Source organism: Procambarus clarkii, chromosome 52 (genome assembly GCF_040958095.1).
Source record: "Procambarus clarkii isolate CNS0578487 chromosome 52, FALCON_Pclarkii_2.0, whole genome shotgun sequence".
Classification (NCBI taxonomy): Eukaryota; Metazoa; Arthropoda; class Malacostraca; order Decapoda; family Cambaridae; genus Procambarus; species Procambarus clarkii.
The window spans coordinates 27,952,258-27,963,235 of NC_091201.1; the positions used below are offsets into that span (position 1 = coordinate 27,952,258).

General features: G+C 36.0%; 1 protein-coding gene across 3 annotated transcripts in view; it reads left to right on the forward strand.

Moving 5' to 3' along the window:
• Window positions 1–6,363, forward strand: part of LOC123763567 (uncharacterized) — a 243,524-nt gene extending 237,161 nt beyond the window's left edge. For all 3 annotated transcript variants that reach the window (XM_045750725.2, XM_069304540.1, XM_045750726.2), the window contains one exon: window positions 2,530–6,363. In XM_045750725.2, the coding sequence (XP_045606681.2) occupies window positions 2,530–3,062 (533 nt within the window). In that variant the 3' untranslated portion in view covers window positions 3,063–6,363. The remainder of the gene's footprint in view (window positions 1–2,529) is intronic.
• The last annotated feature ends 4,615 nt before the right edge of the window (window positions 6,364–10,978 follow it).

Genomic DNA, 10,978 nt, shown 5'->3' on the forward strand with positions numbered 1-10,978 from the left:
AGTGGAGTCCCACAGGGTTCAGTCCTTGGACCTATACAGTTTCTGAAATATGTAAATGATCTCCCAAAGGGTATAGACTCGTTCCTCTCATTGTTTGCTGATGATGCAAAAATTATGATGAGGAAGACTGAGGAAGATAGTATGAGGCAACAAGATAACCTCGACAAACTGAATGAATGGTCCAAGCAAATGGCTACTAAAGTTCAACCCAAGTGAATGCAAGGTAATGAAACCAGGCAGGTGGAAACAGGAGGCCAGACATAGGATACCAAATTGGAGATCTTTCTATTCCTTCATGAAATGGACAGAGAGAAAGATCTAGGGGTTGATATCATAACAAACCTGTCTCCTGAAGCCCACATAAAAAGGATAACATCTGCGACGTATGTGAGGCTGGCTAACATCAGAAATACCTTCAAGAACCTGTGTAAGGAATCATTCAGAACCTTGTGTACCACATATATAAAACCAATCCTGGAGTATGTAGCCCCAGCATGGAGCCTGTACCTTGTCACGCACAGTGACAACAGTGACATTGACAAGCGAACCATCGAAAAGTTTGTAGAAAGAGTCTACAGAGATGGGCAAGGGTTCCTTCAAGTATGTCTGGGTGTTGGACAAGCTGTGTATCACGACTTTTGTTAGGCCAAAGCTAGAATATGCAGTAGTTGTATGGTGCCCATATCTTAAGAAACACATCAACAAACTAGAAAAGGTGCAAAGACATGCTACCAAGTGGCTCCCAGAACTGAAGGGCAAGAGCTACGAGGAGAGGTTACAGGCATTAAATATGCCTGTAACTAGAAGACAGAAAAAAAAAAGAGGTGATACGATCACTACTTACAAAATAGTAACAGGAATTAACAAAATTGATAGGAAAGATTCCCAAGATCTGGAACTTCAAGAACAAGAGGTCATAGATTTAAACTAACTAAACAAAGATGCTGAAGAAATATAAGAAAATTAACTTTTGCAAACAGAGTGGTAGACGGTTGGAATAAGTTAAGTGAGAAGGTGGTGAAGGCCAAGACCGTTAATAGTTTCAAAACGTTATATGACAAAGAGTGCTGGGAAGACGGGACACCACGAGCGTAGCTCTCATCCTGTAACTACACTTAGGTTATTACAGGACTAAGATGGAAAAAGTTCAGAGGTATGCCACTAGGCTAATCCCAGAACTAAGAGGCATGAGTTACGAGGAAAGGCTGCGTGAAATGGACCTCACGTCACTGGAAGACAGGAGAGCTCAGGGAGACATAATAACTACCTACAAAATTCTAAGAGAAATCGACAGGGTAGATAAAGATAAATTGTCTAACATGGGTGGTACGTGAACAAGGGAAGACACAAGTGGAAACCGAGTACCCAAATGAGCCACAGGGACGATAGAAAGAACTTTTTCAGTGTCATAGCAGTAAACAGATGGAATGCATTAGGTAGTGATGTGGTGGAGGCAGACTTCATACACAGTTTCAAATGTAGATATGATAGAACCCAGTAGGCTCGGGAATCTGTACACCAGTTGATCGACAGTTGAGAGGCGGGACCAAAGAGCCAGAGCTCAACCCCTGCAAGCACAACTAGGTGAGTATCGTGCAGCCAGATTGGACTGCAAAACTGTTTAAAACACCTTAAAAGATATCCTACTTAAAGCTTTGGATTATAATTTTCCATGTGACTTACCTGGAATTGTTCCTCATTAGTGTTTAAGGTTGCCCAATCAACACGCACATCAGTCCCTGCCCTAATCTCTCGTAATTGGCCTTATGAAAATCTAGAACTGACTGCTTTGTATGCCTGACATATCCAAAATGTTTAAGCCTATTTTTCCTTTCAGATATCTTCCAAATTTACACATGTAAAAACTAATGTTATATCATTCAAAAGTTTGATAAATTTTTGTTTAAGCTTTTTGCAACACTTTAGATGCTAGTTTTATTTTGCCAAAATTAACGCTGAATATTTTATCTACAGATTTATTAGCCGAATGATCTGTTTCACTCTTAAACATTGTTACTTAAGTTATATTAATTTGAGCCTGATCTAAAAAAAAAAAAAAAAGTAAAAACTAAAATAACTTAATGTTATCCTAACTAATCTAAACATAAGCATCTAATTAGAGAAAGGCTGTTACACACCAGAATAATATTTGTTAACAGATTGATCTGCCACCATACAATTGTTATTTCTTAACAGGAGCCTTTTTAGATGAGGATATGACCAACCAAAAGTGAGAGTATATTAAAAAAAAATATAATTCCTTGGTAGGTAGCCATAGTCATATATGAAAGCCTCATCAATTTGTTTTAACTTGGAAATATACTGCAGTAATAAATTTGAATGCACAGAAATGCATTATATGTCGAATGGAAACTCACAGTAGTCATTGGTGTTTTTATTATCTTTACTGGATGCAAGACTTGTTGTGGCAGGTGTGCAACAAATAGAAAAGTGTTCAGAATTATAATTTGCTGAAAAATAACACGGTGTTAATATGGCGGGAAAATAATAAATTTATCTTGTTTCCAGGATTTCTTGTGGACAATGGAGAATTCTATATACGCTCATCTGGCTCACCCTTCACATTCACCAGTTCATCATTCTCTGCCTCTGACTTTTTCCCCGGCAGTCATTCTGCTGATCTGGATATAATATTTAGTGGGCCTCCCCAAACGTCTGGACTCTCAGAAGCTTTGTCAAGTAAATTAGTAGACAATGTGAGTGTTGAGAGTGAGTTGGTGTATAGTGATGAACAAACAAGACAAAATAGTTCAGGTGATGATGGCAGCACCTCAGTCAGTGACGCTAGCCACACACTCCCAAATTATCCAGTAATTGAGGAGAGTGAACAGTCGTCTCCTTCAAATACTGGCCTCGGTCAGCTGAGACATACAAGAGATAAATTACGCTTGGAAATACCCACGATATCTCTGGCAGGTGATGCTGCAAAGAGCACAATAATTGCCCTTGAAAATGGTGAAAGTAGAATAGAAAAATATAATGACCAAATTTCTTCAAGTATAAATCTTAAAAGAACTGAGCCAGAAGTGAGTGAAGTATGAGTTAAATTAAACTTAGATTGAAAATATATTAATATAAACTGGAACTACGCTTAAGACTGTATCATAAAGTTTTGTGCATATGAACTGTATTGTATTTATATCTCAGGACATTGAAATGAAAAATATTATAGATATTAGATACATGTAGAATGGTTATCTGTGTACAGTCACTATAAACACACACATGAATGAAACCTGTGAGGTAACAAAGATTTCCTTGGAGTATATGTACATATCTGAAGTTGTCGATACAATCTAACAATATGTCTTTAGTTAAATCTATGAGCTGAAGTGCTTTCAACAATCAACTCATTCATATCAGTCTGAAATATGTACTTGGATCACAAATACCAATGTTACACTTACAAAAAATGTTTATAATGTATATTTTTTCAATATTTGTAGAGTGCAACAAATTTTTTCATGCTGATTGATGTCGTGCTATTAAATGACAGTTCTGTTACAATTTAGCAAAAGCATATTGATACTGAAATATGAGACTGCTGGCATGTTTTTCTCTACTGATAACTACTCGGTTAAAAAGTCTGACACATTAACTATGTATATGTACCAATGTTAAAATTGTTCTTGAGTATATATAATCATGATTAAGTACTGTCTATGTAAATACCTAAAAGTTGGAGGATTCATATATATATATACATATATATATAGTGTTCAAGTGATGAAAGTGACCATCGCCAGTTTTAAACCATAAGAGCAGCCTGGGTATTTTTTTCTGTTTTCTAAAAATGTCAAATTAGCCTTGTAGTAATGGTACTGTATTCAGGTTTGCAAGTGGTGGGGATGTCACGCACAAAGCACAACTAGTGCCTCTACTGTGTCTTAGGAGAAACAATGCTGCCGTCCACAATGCCTCTTGTATATTTCCATTATGCACTGTAATAAAATGAGCTGCTTTATGTAATTTGTAGGATCAGGAAAGTGATTTATTTAAGTGACAAATATAATGACTGAACAAGCATGAACTCCACGCACTTCTAGATACATTCATTATGTTTGGCCATGTTGCAATGCAGTATTGTCAAATTTTATGAAGGGTGTTGCTGAGACTCTTCTTGGTTCATTATATTTCGGTTATTTGTCTTAAATGGATGCCTTTTCAAAGTTTAAATTTAAAGACTTTATAAAGTTCCACTTAGATATATGAATTTAATATACTGAAGTATCTAAAGACAAGTAACAGTCTTCATAACTTAGTTCCAGTCATTTTCATTTTAATTATTTTGTTAACTAGGAAACAATAAATTTTGGGTCCTAATTTCAACTTCTTGAAGTGCTAATACTGAACAGTTTTTTATTTGTCAGTTTAATTACATGACTTAATTTCATAATAGTTCTAGATCTCATTACTTTAACTGTCATAATTGTAAGAACTACATTCATTAATTTTTAGCAGAATAATAATACTGTACATCAAAGTTTTTTGAGCAAGTTTAGAAATATTAAATAAAGGTATTAGAATGTGGCTTGGACAGGTTGAGCATCATTGCTTAAACTGACAAATGATGTGAGAAAAATTATCTTTGGCTTGGCAGGGTCTGTGCATCTCATCTTTCTCTCACGAGTGTTGGCAAGTCGAGGTTAAAATACATTTGTTATTGCAAAGTAATATATAATTAAGAAGTACTGTTTGTATATGTACAGCATGTACTCTTTCATCATTTTCAAATTGTGCAACTCTTGTCACAGTTCAAAACTTGAGGCGAGTGGTTTTAAGATTTGTTGCAGGTTATATAAAAAATAATAATTAAGCCATTGCAATTGTTTTTTTTGTTTTGTAAACTAATTAGTTACATGTTTACACACATTGTGTTTGGAGGCCTGGTCGAGGACCGGGCCGCGGGGACACTATAGCCCCGAAATCATCTCAAGATAACCTGGAAGGTTACTACATTTTTATAGGTAAAATTTAAGTCAACTTGAGCACTGTTTCTTGTATTAATTGCTTTGCTGTGCATATATTACCTAGTAATGTCCATGATATACACGCATGCGCGTGATAGCTAGCGGCTCCTCTACATTTCAGGGATGCCGAGTGGTAAAATGTAGATAGATTAGTACCTGTATTTAGTAACTCCTTAAGAAGAATTTTGTGTTTCTCACTCGCAAATAAATACTGTACGAAGATTAATAATAATTCTGTATTGGCATATAACACAGCTCCGTTCATTCTGCCACGTCTTGAGCAATGTTTAAAAAATGTATAAGTAAACATTCTATCCATGCTTCACCTCCTTTACGTTCAAGAATAGAATAATTTGATTTTGTCTTCCATGTTTATATTTTTGTTGGATGCAATTGATTGTTTCCAAGGCTGCCTTGTCCATGCTACATTTTGAGAACTAGCATTGCTTGTGAATTAGTAGATTCAGTGATACCAAAAAATATTATAATATAGGAAGCTAGATAAAAGATGTTTATGTACTGAAAGCTAAATTATAGCTGGATGTTTTTGTAATAATTGGTCTCAAGAGTGTAAGATGCTCGCTCATCCTTCCTACCAAAACCTACTTCCCCAGTCATTGTAATATTTAGCGACACGTGCTCTCTGGTGTAAATGGCATGTAACTGAAATTGTCCCAGTTATGATGGGACTCATAGTGTAAAAGTAAATGAAGTTAGAAATAGTTGATGAACTAGTAGCATTAATTTTTATATGAGAATTGAAGATAATACTGGAATTACCTTGAAGTTCATCAATTACATTTTTAGCATAGTTATGAATGTTATTTACTTGATGTTTTCCTTCTAATGCCATGGATGCTCTAAAGCTGTAGGAGTCTTATGTATAAACATCTTAGTTGTCTTTTATAATGTAATTTATCAACACGAGTACAACACTACACATGGACATTCAGATGTCATCCAAGGCTTGCAACACACGGCTTCATGATCATTAATTACTTGTTCTCACTCGACATTCCATTTACAATCTAGTCCTTCAGGTGAGGTACAAGGTCCTTCAGATGAGGTACAAAATTCATAATGAGGATTGAGATTTCTCAGATGAGGTACAGTTCCTCAGGTGAGGCACCAGGTACCTCAGACTTGACTCAAGGTACCTCAAGTGAGGCACCAGCTTGTTACACATATCCTTTGAGGTCTGATGTCTAGCATTTGTGTGCATACGTTTAATATAAATAGTATTTTATTTACACGAAAGTTCTGATAGTATATATTAAGATTCACAAATATGGTAAGGTGGTTGTGTATATTTATTTGCTGTCTAGTACAGTATTCTGGTGTAAATGTTTCATTATTAAACTCACCAAAATAAGTTTTTCTCTTCATCAGTACATATATCCTTTAAACATGTTACAAAAGTATAATTTTGCCAATTGCAATTTTGTGTAAAGTTTTGGACTCTAGATTACCTTAATACACACGTTTTTCATTACGTTATGAGCTCAGGGGCAGTTATTGTAATTGGCTCTTACAGCTCTCATGGCCCTGAAGTTATTTAACTGTTCTCATCCCAAATTGACAGAAATCCAACATTGATCGTACTTTATTTTTAGTATATACAGGATTCAAGTTTTGCTGAGTTCCTCGCTATATTGGCATAGCCTCCAGTGCAGTACTAAAAAAGCCGTTCATGCCTGTCCCATCTCCTGGAATTGAATTCCTTGCTAGGATTTCTGTGTCATTTGCATCGTGATCTGTAACTGTTGGTTTGCTACAGTACTAGGAATAATGAATTACATTCATTCAAGTGTGACCAATCCCTATAGCCCCTCCCTCCCCCTCCTGCCATAAATAAAAGTGGGAATATCTGGATAAGTTACATATTAGCCACACAAAAATTAACTCATGTGGACTTATTGGACATTCTACCTTATTATAGAATGTCCAGATTTTCAGTGTTAGAAATTTAGTTTTCCTACTGGCATTGAAACATTTAATAATGAAGACCTACAAATTTTTAAGCAGTTTATATAATATTCAAATTTACATCAATGACAAAACTAGTTTATATGGGAGGAGTTTATCTGAGGAAACTTTAGCTTTCAGGAAAGGCAACTGTATCCAGGAGTAAAGTTAATAAAGGCAGCAAAGGTGTGTGCAAATATAGACACCACATGCACACAGCTATGCATGCAATCAGGAAAGCTAATACAGTACTGTAAACCAAGAGCTTTTAAACAATTTTACCAGTCTGTAAAATATTAGTTAAAAGTATGTATAATTTACACAGCAGATTTTTCTTTCTTGGTCTTGCTGGTTTCATAAATAAAGGTATACTGAGTGAAACAAAGTGAAGGTCAGGCTTTGCTATTCCTGGATAATGCCCCTGCTTACTCCAGTATTGACACCTTAACCTTGGGTGATAGTAGGATCAAGTAGTTACCTGTGCCACAAAAAACAACAGCAAAGTTATGCTAAATGAAGTTTATAGTTTTACCTTTTGAAGATGAAGGCAGCCAGGATATCAGGGCACAAAAACCTTGAAAATGTAAATAATTATTGAATAAAGGGTGCCATATGTAATTTTGCTAAAGTTTGGAGTGAGAGTTTAAGGAGCCCACTTTGAAGAATTTGTAGAACGTCTTAACAGTTCCAGATAATGAGGTGGAAGAAGATTTAAGCTTTTAAAGGATTTATGGAAGACATCAATGGTATATTCAGACAAGCTGATGAGGATTTAGAAAGGCAGGATATTGCTGAATAGTTAAATGATGATGATAATCTAGGTTATAGTATTTAGTCGATTAACAATGAGATTATCGAGTCCGTTACTGACGAGGTGGAGGAGGGTGAGGAACACAGAGAGGGAGGAAGAAATGACAAACAAAACAATTAGGTGACCTCCTGACTTCTATTAATTATGTATCGAACGGTGAAAGTCAAGATTTTACAAATACTTCAGGCATGACAAAGAGCTGATCATAAAAGGTGCAAACGAAAAGAGGAAATAAGCCAAAAATATCCATTTTTGGTAAGATCATAAAGCTAAAAATTGTCAATCAGTAAAGCCTCAGCAGCTGGCAGTGAAAATGGAATTCACCAAACACTTACCTGTATATTCAAAAGTACTGTAATTTTAGGGTAAGATAAGAGTAATGCATAAAATTGAAGTCCTTCAAGGATCAAGACAGCGGTTAACTCCAAGGCAAGTTTACATTTTTTTTTTTTGTCACTTCTATTTATTTTTCCATAAGGTGTCATGATTTAAATGTCCATCTTATATAGAAATACGAAATAAGTTTGTCAGTGTCCCCCAAGGTACCGTGCTTGCTCCAGTACATTTTTTCATCCTCATATCAGACATAGACAAGGATACAAACTATAGTACTGTATCAGCATTTGCAGATGACACTTGGATTTTCATGCGAGTAGACAATATAGAGGATATGGTAAACCTTCAATCTGATGTAAATCAGGTCTTTCAATAGGCCACAAGATAATGATGATTACTGAAAATAAGTTCCAGCTCCTGTGCTATGGAAAAAAAAGGAAAATGTAAAATTGGAAACCAAATATAAAACAATAAAATCACACTACAGTATAGAACAAAAAGTAATGTAATGGATCTAGGAGTAATCATGTCAGAAGACCTTACCGTTAAAGAACACAATAAGTACAGGTAGCTGTCACAACTACAAGAAAAATTAGAGGTTGGATAAAAAGGACCTTTCAAACAAGGGATGCCATAACAATAATACTTTTCAAAGACACTAGTGCTTTCTAGGATGGAAAGTATGTTATCAAGCAACATCTAGGATGTTGCACACTAACAGCCCCTTTCAGAGGGGCTGAATGGACTGCTCTGCGATGGCAATCACTGATAGAAAATGTCTTTTTATTACAATTTTTATTACATTTCTAGTAATAAAAAATGCCATCATTTTCCCCCCCATTTGACCCTCTGTGGAAACAAACTGGGAAATGAGATCCTGTACCACAGCAAAGGTAATATACACTTCTTCCACCAGCATACCTGCAGTGCATTGTTATGTAAACCACTGGTACATAACATCATCCATATATATATATATATATGTTTAATAGGCTATAGGGCTATATTTACCTGTGCATGCTACTGGTAGGAAGACACTTCCTGTTAGCAACATCTTTGTTGTTGCTAAAAAAAAAAAATATAGTTTATCTTCTCACTTTCTTTAGTCAGACTAATGCTGCTGATGTACATCTTTCCTACTCAAAATCTGCCCAAGTAGGAAAAACAAAACAATACTTTAGTCTAGAAGCCCATCATGCAGTAACGCACAAGAGAAAGAGCACATATCTTGCATGCTAAGTATATATTTCCTACATGCAAGCTATGTTTCCCAAGGTACCAAAAATTGGCAAAGTAAATATTTTGTAATACTGTACAGTATAAATAGTGTTGAATAAACACTACCATGAATGCAGAAGTTGCCTTGCTTACTAGGTTTGATAATTATTGGAGGAGGATGAGGATACAACCCATCCCCCAGCATTTCCATGACAGAAATAATGCTGAACTACTTAGTTGTTACAGTTGAACTTATTGATCCTGAACCCTTCACACAATCTTACATTCTGGCCTTACAATGGTGCTGATGGTTAGCTGGTTTACTCCACACACATGCAACCTGTGTGTCGATGCTTCTCCTTTCCAGGATTGCCTTATGTTCACTTTTGTGAAGTGTTATGGCTTGTCTCCTTGGCCCGGATGTGCCTCCACCTGCAATTTTCCTCTTTATCAACCGTGATTATGGGTCCTTTTTATTAAAAAATAAAAAATAAATTCCACACTGCTTATGAGTTGGGGCACAAAACAACTGACTTGAGAAAGCATTGGCAGCTGTCAATGAATCATTTTAAGAAGTCTTGTATATTGGAGATCCTCCCCCACCCCCATGTGTATTTCTAGTGTACTATGCTGTATTTAGTTATGCAGTATAGTATTTCTTGTACCTTATTCATTTTATAGATTACACATGCTAACTCAACTGCATTTTCATTTATTATTGGGTGAAATTGAAGAGTCAGCCAATTTTATATTACCAAAAATTGATGATGACAATTCATCCATTTTCCAGAGAACTGGTTTTGTCCAGGGCTGAAGTCTACCAGATTGCACTTCTTAGCCACTGCTAAATTTTTGAAAATAGTGTTGATTTAATATTTTATCAATATTGATAATCATCTGTTAATTAAACATTACTGAAACATTTAATTCACCTTGGGCACTAGGTGCCTCGAACACCCATCCTCTGACATGCGAGGTGAACGCTCAGCCGACTGTACAATAGGTTAATCTTAAGAGAAGGTACCCAAGGCAACATCCTCATATATCAAAGGACAGGTGTTTAAAGCACCTAGTGCCCAAAGTGAATGAAGTGTTACATCCACAGTACTGTGGCATATAGTTTATATGACATGGGGCATGGTGTTCCTAATCCTTCTGTGCTTAGGTGAGATAGGTTAGTTGAGATTAAGTTAGATAGGCAGTGGTTAGTTGCCTTAGGAGCCATCTCGTCTTATGGCTAACCATACACTCTCCATTCCTTCCCCCCGTCCCATCCAAAATACTTATCCTGACCCCTACCAAGTGCTATATAGTCATAATGGCTTGGCTTTTCTCCTGATAAGTTCCGTTACATTGTACAGTTGGTAGAGCATCCACCTCGCATGTCAGAGAATGGGTATTCGAGGCCCAGGGGGAATTTTATGTTACATCCACAGCAGTGTGGCATACAGTTTATATTACTGAAACATGTTTTTGCTACCACGAAGGTGGCAAAATTTAAATTTTAACCAACTACTGTGATGTGATTATTCCCCATTGTCAGGGATGTGCATGTGAAGAAATTTAGGTACCTGTACAGCCATGTTTATTGTATTGGCTTTCAAGTTATAGCTCAAGGTCACCCCACTCAAAGATTTAATTAAATGGTTAAAAAATA